General features: G+C 37.2%; 1 protein-coding gene across 2 annotated transcripts; it reads right to left on the reverse strand.

Moving 5' to 3' along the window:
- Window positions 1-759: 759 nt before the first annotated feature.
- PGRMC2 (progesterone receptor membrane component 2) lies at window positions 760-17,971 on the reverse strand. 2 transcript variants are annotated; one of them, XM_081237254.1, is made up of 3 exons: window positions 17,438-17,890; window positions 4,372-4,527; window positions 760-2,920 (listed from the first exon to the last, which is right to left on the reverse strand). In XM_081237254.1, the coding sequence occupies exons 1-3, from the start codon at window positions 17,853-17,855 to the stop codon at window positions 2,823-2,825; spliced, it is 672 nt and encodes a 223-aa protein (XP_081093380.1). In that variant the 5' UTR covers window positions 17,856-17,890; the 3' UTR covers window positions 760-2,822. The 2 variants fall into 2 exon arrangements, with proteins under 2 accessions (XP_081093380.1, XP_081093379.1); XM_081237253.1 differs by lacking the exon at window positions 760-2,920 and having other exon boundaries at window positions 4,238-4,527; window positions 17,438-17,971.
- Window positions 17,972-18,251: the final 280 nt, after the last annotated feature.

The raw sequence follows: 18,251 nt of genomic DNA on the forward strand, positions 1-18,251 counted from the left end.
TTTGGGAAACATACTGCCAACTTGGAGAAGTTATCAAAAGACAAAAAACAGAAGAGAATAAAAATTTGATCTTTAAAAAAAAATCACATACTAGATTCTTATGTGAAATCTCCTAATTTTTAACTCAGAAATGCTATGGATGTTTAGGGAGTGAAACAGAAAACCAAATACGGGGAATCAGACCAAAATTATCTAAGGTTAATGTCCATTTCAAGTAGATGACAAAGATAGATAATACAGCTGACCCTTGAACATTATGCAGGGGTTCAGAGGTACCGACCTGTGCTGAGTGAAATTCCCCTTACGGCCCTCTGGATCTGCAGTTCCACATCCACAGATTCAACCAAATGTGGATCATGAAGTACTGTAGTACTGTAATACTTATTTATTGAAGAAAATAAGGTGGACCCACACAGTTCAAACCCTTGTTGTTCAAGGGTCAATTGTATAACTTGAAAAGACTGGTGTGGTGTTTTTCACATTTGAAAATTCTGATCATAAGAATTACCCAAGGCACTTCTTACAGATAGAGTCTGAGACTCATTCTCTTTCCATTCTGGCTCAGTGGGTGGTAGGTTTTGACTGGGGACCAAGAATTTGTATTTTAAGCACCTCAAGTGGTTCTAATAATCAGGCAAGTTAGGGAAATAGTGGTTAAGGGAGAAACAACAGCAACAATGCCACCACAGCTCCCGTCCCCTTACTCACTGACTGCCCACCAAACTTCCTGAGAATGAGAAAACTCAACTGAAATTGAGGAATTGTCCATAGAACACTGTTTATTTCAAGTCCAAAGCACAACATTACTCATTTTTCTTAACAGACTGCATAATTTTTACTGCATGAATATTTACGGTTTCTCTATTCACAAGTGTAGATTTACTTCTTAACTTTAGGCTCAAATGATTCATATATATCAGTTTACTCCAGAGGACACATACTCTAACAAATCTGTTCAGAAAATATTTTACATAAAAACACACAAATCATTTACTAAGACTCTTCAGTTGTTACAAACAGTCTTCAGCAAAGATCTGGCTGAAGTTCATCATTTTCTACAAAACATTCCAAGACTTAATACAATAGAATGTAGTATTTTACATACTTTAGCTTATTACTGCAGTTAAAAGTTCCTCTTTCTTTGATGGCTTCTGCATATATTATACTCATAAAGCAGGAGAATTCTTTTCTCTAACTGCTGACTTATTAAATAGAATTGTCTTTTTTGGTATAACTTGTCTCCAATTAAGAACCTAAATAGTCATGATGAAATCAAATAATGGACACATATAGGGCTTGTAGTAAGAGCTTTTTCAAACTAATAGAAGAATTTAATACCTATCAATCAGTATAATATCCTTTATTGTTTTGTGTTCAATAACTACCACCTGGAGTGCTATTACTTCTAGTATTATCAGTTGGCATCAAAATATAAAGAAAAAATATGTACATTTTAATATATCAATTCTTACCTGAATAATCTCAGATCTCTTGAGAATGTTCCACAAAGTGGAATTTCTTCCTAAAGTTACAGTGAATGTGGTACAATGTGTACAACTTGGTTAACCAGTGCCTGCCTTTCATTTCCAAGATTTTTCCTTATCTTGAATCAAATACACAATCTCAACTCCCATATCATAAATGCACTGGCTTACAGTTTGTATATAAAGTCCAACTCAAGCTTATTTTGGTTTATTGTACATGCTTTATTAAAATGGTACGGGTATTTACAGTATCTGCAGATCCCTTCCAAGGTGCTCTCACACACACTCAGACACACCCACACGACATCCATACTACGGCCTCATGCACCCACACCAGTGAGATGTGAGAGTCAAGACTCCTAAAATTAGGCATCTGTTGGGAATAGAGTTGTTGATTTGTTTTTCAATTTTTTTTTGAAAAGAGAAAAGCATGGGGGAATGCATTTGGCCATGACAATGCTAATTAAGTTTGTGTATATTAACATATATGGCAGTAACACTGAATATTCCTTTTACATTCTATATACACAGAATGACATCAAGGTTTTGCGGTCAACAGAATATTCCAACTTCAGTCTCAATGCTGCTTGTAGTGACTTCTGAATTCACATAGGGGCTTTCCCTAAAAATAATTCAAGTCAATGTAAGTGAAATAAGGCACAATTAATATTGATTTGATCTAGGGGAAGGAAAGGGATAAAAACCAGTTTCAAATGATCTGTTGGGGAATTAGCTTTGACTTAAATCCACTTGAAATCCCTTTTTTTAATTTCCAAAAATTTCTTAGAAATAAAGGTTTTTTTCTTTTCTCTGACAAAACCCAAAAAGAAAAGCTCGGGGATTCACATCTTAGTGTTTCAGTAGCCTTAACTACTCAGACTGATGGGCACCACCCCCCAGCTCCTGCCCAGGTCTCCTCCCTCCCTCATTGCTAAAACAGACCCAACGCATGAAGTAGGAATTCCTTGCTGTTTTTTTTGAGGAGATCTGTACACTTAAGTAGCAAATATGTATCAGGTTGTCTTTGATTTAAAAAAAAAAAAAACAGAGAAAAAGAAAAGTAATCTTGTGACTTTCTTGCTCTTTAAAAAAATCCCTGTCTCCTTCTTTTCAGGATGAAGAAGCCCCATGAGACATTACAAACAACTGCAACAAATGAGTCTGGCAGCATAATGTCTAGTATTCAAATCTTCATAGTGAGACTCATTTAGCTTGTACAAACAATCTGTTGAATGTTTTTTTGCAGCAGGTGAACCAAACCCAAAGACGCTGGACATTCTGTGAAAGGGAGTAAGAATTGCAGTTCTGAAGGCCCCTGACTTTGGTTGTTTACAAAGTTCAATCCTGTTTATTGTGATCCTTGGTATCTTCTTCATCTGTATATTCTGATGGTTCTTCCCCTGGTTTTAGGAGTCTGCCTACATAATCATATTTTTCTGAAAGATACATCAAAAGAAAATCAGTAGTGATCAAATTTGTCTCACTATTCCATTATACAGCAGGGAAGCTGTATGCTTCCTTTAGAGTCATATAGAACAAGATAAGTTTTTCCTATTGTTTACCTTGTCCAGTCTTTGTACTCATGTAACACTTGAACAAAAGAAAACAGGGTCAGGGAACTCATAAAGCTTGGGAATTGTGCTTTGCAGTAGAGTGTTCCATACAACCAGTTCTTAATCAAGGACACTGCATCAGAATCACTTGGAGACCTTTAAAAAAAAATATGCACACCCAGGACCCATCTTGGCGTCACCCATGTCAGGCTCTTGGAATAGGTATGAGGACGTGTACTTTAAAACTGGTTAAACTCTAATGTGCACTGTGAGTCTCAGAATAGTTCTTTAAATTTTAATAGCCCAAAGTATTGTAATTAGATAGATTAAGTTGGCAATGTAGGGCATTTCCAACAGTTAGAAGACCATAAAAAAGTTAATGGTTACTTTCTTGGGGAGAAAGAGTACATGAGGTGGAAAATCACATGGAAAGTAGATCCAACCAGGAAATAATTCTTGGGGAGAAAATGTGACACATGCTAGTAGTCCCTAAGAAAACAAACCAAATGAGAAGATGAAAATTCACTCGTTACTTATTATCCTGTGTTCTCTGAGGTCCCAATATGTGGTGCCTAGTACATTATTGTTCTTTCTCCTATCAAATTCTCTTCTTAGATCTTGGTTACATTGCTTGTTTTTATGTTACCAGGTGTTTAATTTAGAACATCGTTATGTCCAAGGTGATAACATGTTTAGTCATTTCTTGGTCAAGACTCTGAATCTAGTTTAAGCAAATTAACTGACAAACTGAGAGGATAAGACAGGAGGACTGCTTTGTATAGCAAAACCAGTATAAGTGCCAAGAAGCCAGAAGAAGTATACCAAGGGATCCAAAGGTCACATAAATAGCAGTCCAGAGTGTTCACAGAGGCGGTAAAAATTGATGTCATGAGCATGTAATGAAGGAGAATGACATTTTTCCTTTATGGTTTGAAGGTAAGATCAAGAAAATCATTTTAGAATAAACTAAAATTACAATATCAATATCACTAATTAATTGTTTTAAATAATTAATTGTTTTAAATATATTAGTTGTTTTAAATTGTTTTAAATTCTATATTTAAAAAACTATACCTTAATGAACAAGCCTTATAAGACTAAAGGTGTCACAATTTTTATAAATTTTATAGTTTGTAACAAGCCAATTTTTAAATATGGATTTTATAAATAATAAGCACATGTAACAATCATTTTGATAGTTAGCTATGTTTATCATCAAATAATGATGGCAGTGAAAACAGACAGCATCCTTAGGCTCTTTAGTAATGAAACAGTATGTACTTTCTTTGGCCATATATTTAATATTTGCAAAGAACCCAACAAAATGAAGGTACCTTTAAACTGCATTTCCCATTCTCGAACACTCTCCATTTGTACGGCATTCAAATCTGAGAGATCATCATATTCATCTTTAAGTGCATCTTTATCTAGGCAAAATGTCGCCAGTCCTCTGGAGGCATCCCTACCAGCAAATATTCCATATGGACCCGCTGGGAAAAAAAAGAAATTGTTTAGATTATCTAACCCTATTTTAGAATGTCTCAAATGAAAAAGTCAAGTAAAAGAAACCTCATGACTCTTATTTGGTACACAGCCTTAATTTCAAAACATGCACAGACACTAAATAGGATAATGAGAAGAAATTTCTTAGAATGAGGTAACTCTATATGTACAGGCACAGAAAGAAGTCCATGATATAGTAACTGAAAAAAGCAATTCAGCAAATTATATAGTATGACTCACTTTGAACTAAAAAAAGATATACATGTATGCACATTTCACCCACGTTTGTATATGCACAAAAAAAACACCAGGAAGAATACAGACCAAGCACTTTACAGTGGCAACATTTCTGGAGAATGGAGAGGAAAATTTTACTTCACATATAACAGAATAAAGCATTTTCTAATGAGAAGTATACAAGTAGAAAAAAATGGAAATCCCGATTTTTAAATGAGCAAAAAAATGATTATAGCCATATTCATACTTGAAAGCATTTAGGAAATTGAAGGTTATGTGTCAGAAAAGCATCTATACTTTTAAGAATAGAATTCAAAAATTTACTTAAATAGACAAAAATCTAAACATTTATGAACGTTAATTTGAATTACAGAAAGCACTGCACCATAAAGTTCATTGGATGTAGGAAAACTCGTTTCTTTTAAAATTTGTTGCATGGAACAAAAAAGTGGCCTTAATAAATTTAAAAGTAGCATTATTAGGTATTAATATATTAACATGAAAATAAAGGCAATACTTCCAGTAAAGTACTTTTTCCTGCTTTCCCGTTCTTAAGTACTTTCCATATTGCTGCTTAATATTAGGTGACTATCACAATTATCATTTAAGGGTTATATATTTTCCCACTGAGTGGATATACCTATAATTTATTTAATCATTCCCCTATTAATATAAACTTAGGCTATCATTTTATACTTTTAAATTTGTCTTCTATATAAGAAAATGGGACACTATTTACAATGGGCCAACATTTGTAACTTTCAAACTTTGCCCATTATCTCAACTGACATTCAAAAAGGTATGACAACTGACATTCAAAAAGTGTTTAAGAGAAGGAAATTTAATACTGTTTCTATTTACAGAGTAAAATCTGAAGTTCTTTAATTGGAGTTAATTATTTTGGAGAAACATTAACTTTTTTTCTTTTAAATTTAAGCATAGTTAATTTACAATGCTGCTCATTTTAAGTGTACAGCAAAGTGATTCAGATATATATATATTCTTTTTCATTATAGGTTATTACAAGATAATGAGTATAGTTCCCTGTGCTATACAGTAGGTCCTTGTTTACCTATTTTATATATAGTAGTGTGTATATGTTAAGCCCAAACTACTAATTTATCCCCCCCCATCCCCTTTGGTAACCATAAGTTTGTTTTCTAAGTCCGTGAGTCTATTTGTTTTGTAAAAAAGTTCATTTGTATCATTTTTAAAGATTCCACATACAAGTGATATCATATGATATTTGTCTTTCTCTGTTTGACTTACTTCACTTATGATAATCTCTAGGTCCATCCATGTTGCTGCAAATGGCATTATTTCATTCTTTTTTATGAGAAACATTTAATTTTTTTTTGTTTTTTGGCTATGCCACCTGGCTTGCGGGTCCCCGACACCAGGGATTGAGCCCCAGCCCTGGCAGTGAAAGTACCAAGTTCTAACCACTGGACCACCAGGGAATTCCCAAAGTTAACTTCTAAAACTAAGCAAGAACAGTCCCTAGGGAAAGAAAAGCAGTCCACCTTAAAGCAATTGTGTTTTTTTGTGGTATAACTCCACATGCTTTGTGGCAATGGCTGTTTTCAGGAGATGGAGAATATATGTATATATATATATATATATATATATATACACACACACACACACACACACACACACACACACACACAGACACACACATACACATTTATGTATATATATAGAGAGAACTAATGTGGTTTTTTTCTTAAGAAGCAACAATGACAAAAAAAATCTGTGAATAATATATAGCCTCTTAATGCTAACTGGACCAATGCTTACAAACTTAAAACAGTGATTAGTCAAACACACAAAAGAAAAAATAAAATTGATCAAGGCTATAAAAAACTACAAATGTAAAATGAGAATTTCAACTTTTTGGAGAATTTCCTAGCAATCTCACTTTCCTCTCTCACAGTATTGCAAAGTGGAAGGGACAGTTTTTGCCCTATCTGGCAGACAAACTGAAACAGAGGCATTCAGTGCCTTGCCTAAAATTACTGACAGAACTGGGAAGTAATATTTCCACTTTTCTGACTACCTCAAACACAGCACATCTTGAGAAAACACACAGGGGACCCACAAACCCAAAGATGGAGTGACAATCCTGAAAACTGGAGCATTTCACTAATCACAAAATTTCAGGGAAATGGCTATTTTAGAATACCTGTTAAATCAAAATGGAAGAGCATTAACAAGAAAAGCTTTTTTTTTTTTTTTAGAAATCAACAGCTTTTCTTAGCATTGTGTTATAATATTTACCTCCATGGCCTACAAAAGTCAATCTACTTCAGGATACTTCACAGTATCAACCTTAAAATATATCCAAATGGTAAACAGGAGAGAAGAAAAGATGATCACTATAAAAAATAGGAGTCATAAAACCCTCCATCTTTGAGTATATTAACATATAACAGTGTATTCTTTAGTAAAATTGTCTGCCAACTTCTCTTAAGAGGGAATGATGTTCTTTTTTTTGTTTGGCTAACTTAGAGTGAACTTGAGTCAACAGTTAATAACCCAAGCCTAATTCTAGACAAAATGATGTTTTGTTAACTCTTGAAAAGAATGACTCAGTGATTAACATATTTTCCCACTCTCTGTATTGTTGTGCTCTCCACATGTTTCGAATTTCCCTCAAGAAGCATTTAACTTCTGAAAAGGTTTTTTTGAAAACAGTTTTCTTTACTTTTTCCTGTAAGACCATAAAGAACGTAATATAAAGATTCAGAACTAGAGTTGGAAAAGGATGAGTTGCTCAGAAAAAGGAGGATTTGAGGTCCAGTTAAAGTATATTTCTCTGCATCCCTAACACAATCAGAACCATATCTGAGAAGTCAGTAATACCTCCCCTTTCCACTACCTCCTTACATAACAGACCTAAATGTTACTGATTCTAATATTTTGATAACTACTCTTGGCTATCCATAATACTATAATAGCAGAGAGCTACCCAAGGAAAGCAAATTTTAAATGGTATTAGGTCTTCAGTATGGTATAATTTACACACACACACACACACACACAAATCTAGCTTACATAAATTAATCAGATTGTTTAGATTAAGGCTCATTTAGATATTAACATTTCAGTAATAACTAAGCGAATTATACTCTTGCTTTATCAAAGACTAAAATATAGTGCTGATACAAAACTAGATTTACAGTTTCAAGAAAATTCTTGCTACAAAAAATGCACCCAATTTTTTAGCCAAGACAGATTCTCTTAAATATACATATATAACAAATATTCTAGGACATCATTTTAACGATAAATTTTACTTCCACGATATTGTTAAATACACTGAAATGACATTATACTAGTTAGAATTCAGATTTCATTAACAGTTTTAAGAGTTAACACCACTTATGATACAGATTTTTTTTTTTTTTTTTTTTTTTTTTTTGCGGTACGCGGGCCTCTCACTGTTGTGGCCTCTCCCGTTGCGGAGCACAGGCTCCGGATGCGCAGGCTCAGCGGCCACGGCTCACGGGCCCAGCCGCTCCGCGGCATATGGGATCCTCCCAGACCAGGGCACGAACCCGTGTCCCCTGCATCGGCAGGCGGACTCTCAACCACTGCGCCACCAGGGAGGCCCATGATACAGATTTTTAAAGTTCAAAAATCAGTAAATCTACTAGTTATTGTATCCTGAAACTGCTTACTTTAATACAATCAAGTGACAATGGGGTGACATTTTTGAAGGCAACAACATATGGTCACTGTAAAACAATGTTTTAAGAATAATTTAATGAGCAAAAAATTCCAGGAGGAAGTAAATATCTAAAATATGTAACATAATTTTATGAGTATTAAGATGATTATGTATCTACATTAGTATTTATGAAAGAGAAAATTCCAGAATGTTTTAGTTATTTCCATGGTATAAAAACCATAGCTCTCAGAGACATTATTAAAGTTTATAAACAGCCCAGTTTTCTGGCATGTTCTGACAATAGTCTTCTGTGATTATTAAAGTAAGTTAAAAAAAAATCTAATAATACTTGGTATTGAGTAATTTATAACAAATAAGGTTATAATGTCCCTAGGAACAAATGAAACAATATGTAAAAGTGACTAAATGAAACCCAACTAATAGATATTATTTTTTTATACTTAGTTCTAGGAACTCCCAGGACTTTTAGAGAGAAGGCAGCATGGTAAAACTGAAAGAATACCTCTTAAGTTAAGATACCTGGGTTCAAGGCCGCACCCTACGTTTGACACTGGGCAAATTTTACATGCCTAAAATTGGAGGTCAAACCAGATAATCTCTTGACTACTATAATTCTAAGAGGAACTGAAAACTTAACCTTGTTTCTAAAATTCAAACTAGGAGGCTCTCAGCAATACTGTGGGTTGAGCTAGTGGCCCTGGCCCCAGGGCTCAAGGCTGGGCTGGGGGCAGGGAAGACTTTGAAAAATTAAAACCCCAGGCCTGTGCCGTTTGTGGAAATGGGGCCTGAGTTTACCTAGCCCAGGTAGAATGAGAACTCTAAGGTGAAAAAAATACAATAGCATGGATTTAAATATCTGTTGGAATTTAGCAAACAGTAATGGTAATACAGCAAGTATTGGGAAAAAGAAATTATTCTATAAGTGGTGTTGGGATAACTGAACAGCCCTCTGTAAGAAAACAAAAACAAAAGTTGGATGCTTACTTCACTTCTTAAAACAAAATAAATTCCAAGTGGAACTAACAAACTAAAACCATAAAAGTATTAAGAAACTACAGATTTTTAAAAATAATCTTTAAGTGCAAAAAAGCTTTAAGTATGATACAAAACCCAGCAGCAATAAAATAGTCATGATCGAAAAAATGTGGCAAAAAATATATGAATAGATAATTTGTAGGAAAGGAAACGTAAATGACTCAGATTTTTGAGGATGTCCAACCTCACTGAGAAATGTAAATTAAAATAATATTGAAATACTATTTTAACTTCTCAGATTGACGAAGACCAAAAAGTTTAATATCACATTTTTGGCAAGACGGTGAGAAACAGGCATTTTCATGTGAGTGTAAATTGGTCCAATGTCTCTGGAGGGCAATTCAGAAATAAGTACCCAAATTAAAAATGTCCATACCCTAAGACTAGTAATTTTACATCTAGGAATTTATTTTATAGATAATTATGATTTTACTCACCTTTAAAATGATACATGAATATTTAGAGCAGTACCATGTGTGATAACAAGAAATTGGAAACAAAGGTTCATTAAAAGTGGACTATTATGATATATTCATATAATAGAATTTATGCACACATTCAGAAGAATGAAATGGTTCTCTTTAAACTGATATGAAAGGCTCTCAATATATTAAAATATTGTTAAAGGTTTGTATAGTATGCTACCATTAGTGCATGGGAGGGGTGTACATACCCACATGCTTTCACTTGCAGAGAATAGCTCTGGAACAAGACTCAGATACTCAGATTGGTTCCTCACCTCTAGGGAGGGGAACATGGTGGCTGGGTTGTGGGAAGGAGACTATCTTTTACTATATACCCTTTAAAATTTTTCTATCTTGAGCACGTATTACCTAATAAAAAAATTTTTTTTCAAAAACTTCCATTAGGCCCTATTTTTGAGGCATACCCCAAACCACTCCACAGGGAGACTTCCACAACCCAAGCCTCATGGAACATCACAGGAAATATTCAAGAAACAAAAAGATAGCAATTGCTGAAGTTTGTAATAAAAGTTATAACTACATGAAGAAACAAACTACCATGGAGGAGTGAGCACACAGAACAGATATGAGAAATGGTATCCCAAGAATAAGGATAACAGAAGCAGATTAAAGAGATATAGTATGTTTACTTAAAATTATTAAGAAATTAAGGGGACTTCCCTCGTGGTCCACTGGTTAAGAATCCACATTCCAATGCAGGGGATGCTGGTTCGATCCCTGGTCAGGGAATTAAGATCCCACATGCCGTGGGGCAAATGAGCCCGCATGCTGCACTACTGAGCCTGCACACCTCAACTACAGAGCCTGTGTGCCACAAACTACAGGGCGCATGTGCTCTGGAGCCTGCGCACCACAACTACAGAGCCCCATGCACCGCAGCCACTGAGCCTGCACTCTGGAGCCCACACGCCACAATGAAAGATCCTGCGTGCTGCAACTAAGACCCAACACAGCCAAAAATAAAAGTTAATGTGTATCTACTAAGAGTTCCAGAAAAAGTAATAAAGAGAATGGGAGAGACAATAACTGAAAAGATAATGTGTTCAAATTTTTTTAAATAAACGAATGACACATATCCTCAGATTTTAGTAGAGCCTGGCACATGTTAAAAAAAAACATTATTGGGGGACTTCCCTGGTGGCGCAGTGGTTAAGTATCCACCTGCCAATGCAGGGAACACGGGTTCAAGCCCTGGTCTGGGAAGATCCCACATGCCGCGGAGCAACTAGGCCCGTCCGTGCACCACAACTACTGAGCCTGCACTCTAGAGCCTGCAAGTCACAACTACTGAGCCCACGTGCCACAACCACTGAAGCCTGCATGCCTAGAACCTGTGGTCAGCAATAAGAGAAGCCATCACAATGAGAAGCCCGCATACTGCAATGAAGAGTAGCCCCCGCTTGCCACAACTGGAGAAAGCCTGCACGCAGCAACAAAGACCCAACACAGCCAAAAAAAAAAAAAAAAAAAAAAAAAACAGAAAACAAAAAACTAAAAAAACATTATTGAGGATCTGAGTTAAAAAAACAGTTAACCCACAATTTTATATCCTACATCTATACTATTATTCCTGAGTGAGGGCAGATAGACACAGAATTTTTTTCTATCAATGAAAAAAGCTATAGGACGTACCTCACTAAAATGAAAACTGAACCCTGAACAAAGGAATGAGATGCAAGAAATGACAGTGAATAAAGAAAATGGTAACTATGTTGGTAAATTTAAATGAAGATCGACTATTAAAAAAAAAGTTAATAATTTAAGCGATTTGGGGGTAGAGTTTTAAAAACTGCAGTAAAACTAGAAGTCTAATAGTAATAACAGAAAATGGAATGTGGGAGGGATTAGAGTTAATGCTTTCTAACCAGGGCCACAATATATGGCTGTGTACCATATAACTCCAGGGGACACCATTTACATTTGTATACATGATAGTTTTGTGTATTTAATATTAAGAAATATTCTGTCAAATGGCAGTGAAGTGTCTTAAAGAGACAGTTCTTTCTAATTCATACAAAAATGTTTGGTTAACATTCTTATATTCTATAGCAAAAACTTAAGGAAAAGAATCTTATCACCAAAAGAATAGAAATAGAATGCATCCAAATCAGTAGAGGGATGTGAAACAGAAACAGACACACAGACATAGAGAACAGACTTGTGGCTGCCAAGGGGCGGGTGGAGTGGGGGAGGGATGATTGGGAGTTTGGGGTGAGCAGATGCAAACTAGTATATAGACAACGGATAAACAAGGTCCTACTGTAGAGCACAGGGAACTATATTCAATACGCTGTGATAAACCACAGTGGAAAAGAATATAAAAAAGAATGTATATGTATGTATAACTGAAACACTTTGCTGTATAGTACAAATTAATACAACATTGTAAATCAACTATACTTCAATAAAATAAATTTAAAAAAAATCAGTAGGGGAGAAAACGTGGAAGGAATAAAAAATAAACTGATTAAGTTGGTAAAAGACAGTATTGATATTAAATTTAATGAAAAATCCAGCTATATGTTATTTATAAGGAAAAAAACCCACAGATTGGTTAAAAGTAAAAGGATGGAAAAAAAAGCACTGAGGTAACACTAATCAAATGAAGCCTCAAGTCAAATCTGAAAATCAGTAAGGGTGATAAGGATGTTTCTTCCTCTGCCGATTAACACAGTATCAGTTCTAGATCTAGTGCTTAGATAGCTTCAAAACATTGATATACCCAATCTTTGTAAGGCTGACTCCTTCAGGTTTTTGCTTAGGTATCAATCCCCACTTTCTTGACAAACCAATATAAATAGGGTACCTTTCTTAACCATCTGATCTAAATAAAGTCCTTTGTTAACCTCTATTACATATCCTATTAATTTCTTTCACATCATATTTAATTACAGATTATAATCATGTATTGAATGCCTGTTTATCATCTGTCTTCCTCAACAGACCATAAACTCCATGAGGGTAGGGAGGCAAATGTTTTGAAGACTCAGAGAACTCTCATTTCTCAAAACATCTTATCTAGGCAACAATGTAATGAAATCCAGGCAATTCCTTCTTAGAGTTTAAAAGTGGAGATGAAATCCTATATTAAAGATCTTGAGACAAGATGCTGGCTCTAAGAGTACAGCAGTTATTTAGTGATGTCTGTCACAAGTACGTGGGGGAGGAGTGATCTATGTCATACTGTTGAAAGAACTATTATAAAAGAACTTGAATGGCTAACTCCAGATGTTACTAAATGTACTCCTTTCCTCCAACCTGAATAACATCTGCTGGTCTTATACATGCTTTAGGCTATCCTATTATACTTTGTGTTAGTATTTAATACAAATACAATTCCCTCTTAGATTAAAAACATTGGAATGATGTTGAACTCAGAAGAGCCAAACAAGAAGGTACTGTAGAAATTACTAGTATAAATTTGAGCAGAGTGTCAAAATTCATCAGAAGACTTAGCTGATCCCTTTATCTGATTGGCAGGTAATGAATAGTAGGTAATGAATGTGTATGGGCATTAGACCTAACACAGACCCAGTTGGCTTCAAAGCAAGAAGCTAGGATGAGAGCTGGGTACTGTCAGTAGGACATTCATGAAGGAATAGGTTTGTCTATATGCCTCAACTGTTGCTTCAGCTGCAATTCTGCAAACTACAAATAAAATTCACATATTGAACATAAAGTTAAAAAAGGAGGAAAGACACATGAAAGGTAAATGTGCTCCTTTCCCCCACCTCCTAAATATTAGGCATCTCATGGGGTACTTCATATATACTTCTTTCCTTCCCAGTGGAATTTAAATGGTATGTTGGAGAAAATACACAGCTTTGGTATATGTCAAAGAATACATGGAATAATGGGGGAAGCTATATATATAAATATCAGAAATGCAGATAAACTATTAGAAAGGTCAATTGTATAATTTCTTGCCATTCTAAAGAATAAAAAACACTGTTTTAATTCCACTGCAGTAATATTACATCAAATTATTTAAAATTATACTATCTGTTGGAGTCTTCCTCATCTATTATGACTATGGAAACGTGAAATTATATTATGTTGTGATACAGTGGGAGGGGATAGCCTGTGAAGGCTGTTAGACTGGGTTTGATTTCTAGCTTGGCCACTTACTAGATATGCGACTTGGGGCAAAATCTCTGAGTTTCAGTTTCCACGTTTCTAAAATGGGAACATTACTTATTTCCTAGGGCTGTCTGAAAATTAAATGAGATAATAAGCCCCAAATGGAGTTTCCTACTCCTTCTACCCTGACCTCTAGAATCAGTGCTGTTGAACAGAACTCAATTGGGAAGATGGAAATGCTCTATAAAGTGCACTGTATAGTACGGTAGCCATGTGGGTACTGAGCACTTGAAATATGGCTAGTGTGACTAAGGAACTCAATTTTTAATTATATTTAATTTTAATTAATTTAAATTTAAAAAGCCACACGTGGCTTGTAGCTACCATATCAAACAGCACAACATAAAGCCATGAAGTGTGTTTCTTTGAGGCTTTAAATCCTTATGGAACTAGGAGAGGGTATAAAAAATAAGAGCAGTGAGATTCTCTTTAAGTTTATCCCAGAATGCAGTATACCTGAAATAGAATAGATAGGCTTTGTGGTCAAATGTCTGGATTTGAATACCATGTCTGTGTGATCCAAGCCAATTTACCTCAAATTCCTAAACCTCAGGCTCCCCATCTGAAAAAATACTCACTAATCTCACTGAAGCATTGTGGAGATGACAAATTAATGGATTTGATGTAGTAGCTGCTTAACAAATCTGGTTCCTTTCTCCTCCCACATTCATTGTTTCTTACATGTCCACTTTCCTCACATGCTGGCCAACTGCCTGAACTGTTACTAAATTTAATATTAACAAATGTAGTTAATGCCAACTGTTTGCCAATATGTGTTTACTCCACTAAATTAAACTGCCAATATTTAATTTTTTAAGAACCCAAACTTTAAAAATGTATGGCTAAAAAGAAAAATATCTTCAACACAGAAAAAGCCTCACAAAACAATCTTTTAACTCTAAAACCATTACTGAGAAATGGGAGTAGATATTGGTTAGGCACAGAAACTAGGTTTTCTAGCTCCCTTAGCTCATTCTTTCAGCTACTAAGAGTCTCAGATAAGGATTTTTACTTCTGAATTATTCTGCTACAAAACTGCTTAACTGATTTGAGGACGAAAATAAGAAATTAAAACCAAAACCGAACTTATGTCTGTTTCACCGCCAGAAATTTGGCTTCAAGACTTTTGGGAAGTGTTTTATCTTCTCTTAATGTGAAATATATTCCAAGCCCCTAAGATGATCTGGCTATCTTTAAGGTTCCTTTCAATAATAAAATATTCCAAATATCTCTATTAGGTTGTTAACTGATAACTACTTAGAATGAAATAACTGAATATCACTCTTAGCCTGTTCATTAGGACCTGGAAATCAGTGGAAGCTAACCTAAAGCTGACTCCTCTGTTGTTACGAGGAACCCCCTCACTGGCTCAAGCCACACAAAGGCTATCTACATTGTAATTATGATTCAATTTTAAAATTTCTGTTGCAGAACATTTGCCACTGGATCGTGCCAAACTGTGTCTAAGGCTGTTTCTCCTAGTTATTTTCAGATAGTGGCAAGGCATAATGTGTGAGGACCGATATGCTTCTTTGCACTAATACTTTGGTTGCTTCACTGTCAGTTTAGATAGGGGTACAAAGGCAGAGTTTTTAGTTTGGTTAAGCTCTGTATTAAAAATCTAAACCTGTACACAATTTCTAATCATCGAACACACATACTGTGTAAATCCTTGACTAAAAAAAAAAATTAACTATTTAATTTGGTCTGTCCGTTTAAATATTGTACTTTGGCCCTATTGTCTTAACCCACATGCTCATAAGTAAACAAAAAAAGTATTAACTATTTCAGCTGATATGAGTAGGCAGACATCTGGTTTTCATTTTTATACAACGAGAAGCAAGTACTTAATAAGCTATCTGTGACTTGGTTGGATTGAATGTACTATAAATATATACAGAAAATACAAGCCACTAAGAAATAAATAGTTCAACATGTAGAATCTCCAATTTCTTACCTCTAATTAACAACTAACCAAAGCACTTCTAAAATATCTTCCAGCCACTAAGCACAGAAATCGTAAGTATATATTTGCAAGTGTCAATAAATCTCATGGACTAACAGATTAAAGAGGAAACCGACTTGTTTTTAGACTTGCCAACCCCCTTGACTTTAAGACTTGGATGTACTCTTTCGAATAACAGGTCACTCTTAGGTCTCTAATTTTATTTACTTTTATTGTAGTCACTTTTTTAAAGCTCAGAATAACTACACAACCAGCATGTACAATGTTGCTCAGTTTTATGGTATGCCAACAGGTTCCATGAGTCTGGACTGAAGTTTATTAACATAATCTGAAATGTATGCTATAACTACATTGTAAAAAAAGGGTTTCTAAACCAAACATCCTATACACACAGTTCTCTGAAAGCAAAGTTTTAAAAACCTTTAACTTGCAGAAATGGTGCCTGGGGGTATGAATTTATAGCTGTTTTAAGTTTTTGCTCCTCAGTGAAAACACAGTAAATCATAATCAACGTGTAGTTGAATACTTGCCTTCCTACTAAAAAAAAAAAAAAAAAAGGAAAAAGGAAAAAGAGAGAAACCGGACAGGCACGCCTGCTGGGTATATGAGCTCCACCCCCAAAACTCTGGGCGAAGACCTTTGCCAGTATTTATTAGGATCTGCATTCAGGTTTGCCTCATCCCACATATATTGTTAATCTTGAAAAGCACCTTCGTACCAAAACCCGTTTAAAAAAAAAAAAAAAGAGTCGAGGTGTTGCTTATATGACAGGACTTTACAGAGGGGTTGGGACTTGGAACTCCGTGTACCTAAACGTGGCCTTATGGGGAGTAGTAGAGGGAAAAAGCAGCTCAGTGGCGCGTGCACACACACGCACGCACGCACATACACACAGAGTAAAGAAAGGAAAGCTATGAATTACAGGGCCTAAAACTTTAGGTCCCTACTTTAGAAATCTTTCTTCTCTCCCGCCCCCAACGATCCCAGGAATCAGAAAGCTCAGGAAAGGCTGAGGGCCAGCGTGACTGGCGACAACTAAAAGGATTTTGAAAAATGCAGCACAAGAAAAGGCTGCGAGGAGAAATGGGATAGGAGAAAAATGAAAGATGAGAGCTGGCTCCTGGGGCGACACTGGGACCCCGACTTCGGGGGGGTAAACGCCAGAGGGGCCGCGGCCGAGGCGTGTGGGGGGCGGGCCGTCTCAGGTGCGGGAGACAAGGCGCAGGGATCCAGATGTCGAGAAGGCTGGCAAGCTAACCCTTTGCCCAGGGGCCTCCCAATCATAAGATGGTCGCGCTTGAGCTGCAGGGGGTCCTCCCCCTCCCCGTCCAACTCCTCACCGGGGCCGTAGAACTTGCTGCCTTTGGTCACGTCGAAGACTTTCCCATTGACCGCAAGCAGGATGCGCGGGGTGCGTGACCCGTCGTACTGGCGTAGCTGCTCCAAGCTGAAGTCCCGCTTCTTCATACGAGGCAGAGAGGCAGCGGGGCTCTCCTCGCCCGCCCCGGCCCCGGCCCCCAGACCCCGCCGCCCCCAGCGCACCCACAGCCGGTAGGCCCCCAGCAGCACCAGCGCCACCAGCGCCACGTTCAGCAGCATCTCCCCGCCCCCCGTCAGTAGGGCCAGCGCAGCAGCCGACCAGCCGCCCCCTTCTGCTGCCGCTCCCGCGCCGCCCGGGCTCTCGCTGCTACCGTCGCTGCTGCTCTCGCTGCCACTCCCCAGGGTGCCTAAATTCACGTCCCCATCACCCGCCGCCATCACTGCCCGCCAGCGCCTTCCTCTCCTTCCCGCCCCTTGCCCTCCCCAACCCCACGGTCGGCCCCGCCCATGTGGGGCCTCCCAGCCAATAGCGTGAGGGTAAGGGGGCGGGGTCAGGCCGGCTCCCGACTGGGTGTTGACGCGGTAACGTTGTCTTGGATCTCTCCCTCCCTCCCCCTCCCTCCCCCTCCCTCCTTTTGCAGGCCGCGCGCGCTGCGACGCCCCGCCCACCTCGCCCCACACTTCCCTGCTCTCGTCCTTCGCCTCTAGTTGAAGTAGAAGAGGGGGGCGGTCTGAAGAAAACACGCTGCGCCGGCCGCGCGCGCGCGGGCGGGGCGAGACTACGGCGCGTGCGCGGGCCCCACGGCGCCACGCGCTCTCCTTTTCTCAGCAAGC

This window comes from Mesoplodon bidens, assembly GCF_964165515.1.
Source record: "Mesoplodon bidens genome assembly, chromosome: 1".
Taxonomy (NCBI): Eukaryota; Metazoa; Chordata; class Mammalia; order Artiodactyla; family Ziphiidae; genus Mesoplodon; species Mesoplodon bidens.

What these genes read in the sequence shown, in the direction of transcription:
- PGRMC2 (XM_081237253.1), bottom strand. Translation starts at nt 17,855, where the DNA reads ATGGCGGCGGGTGATGGGGACGTGAATTTAGGCACCCTGGGGAGTGGC. An exon ending in CAGCAAGTTCTACGGCCCCG is followed by an intron (nt 4,528 to 17,437) that starts GTGAGGAGTTGG and finishes TTTTTTTCCCAG; the next exon opens with CGGGTCCATATGGAATATTT.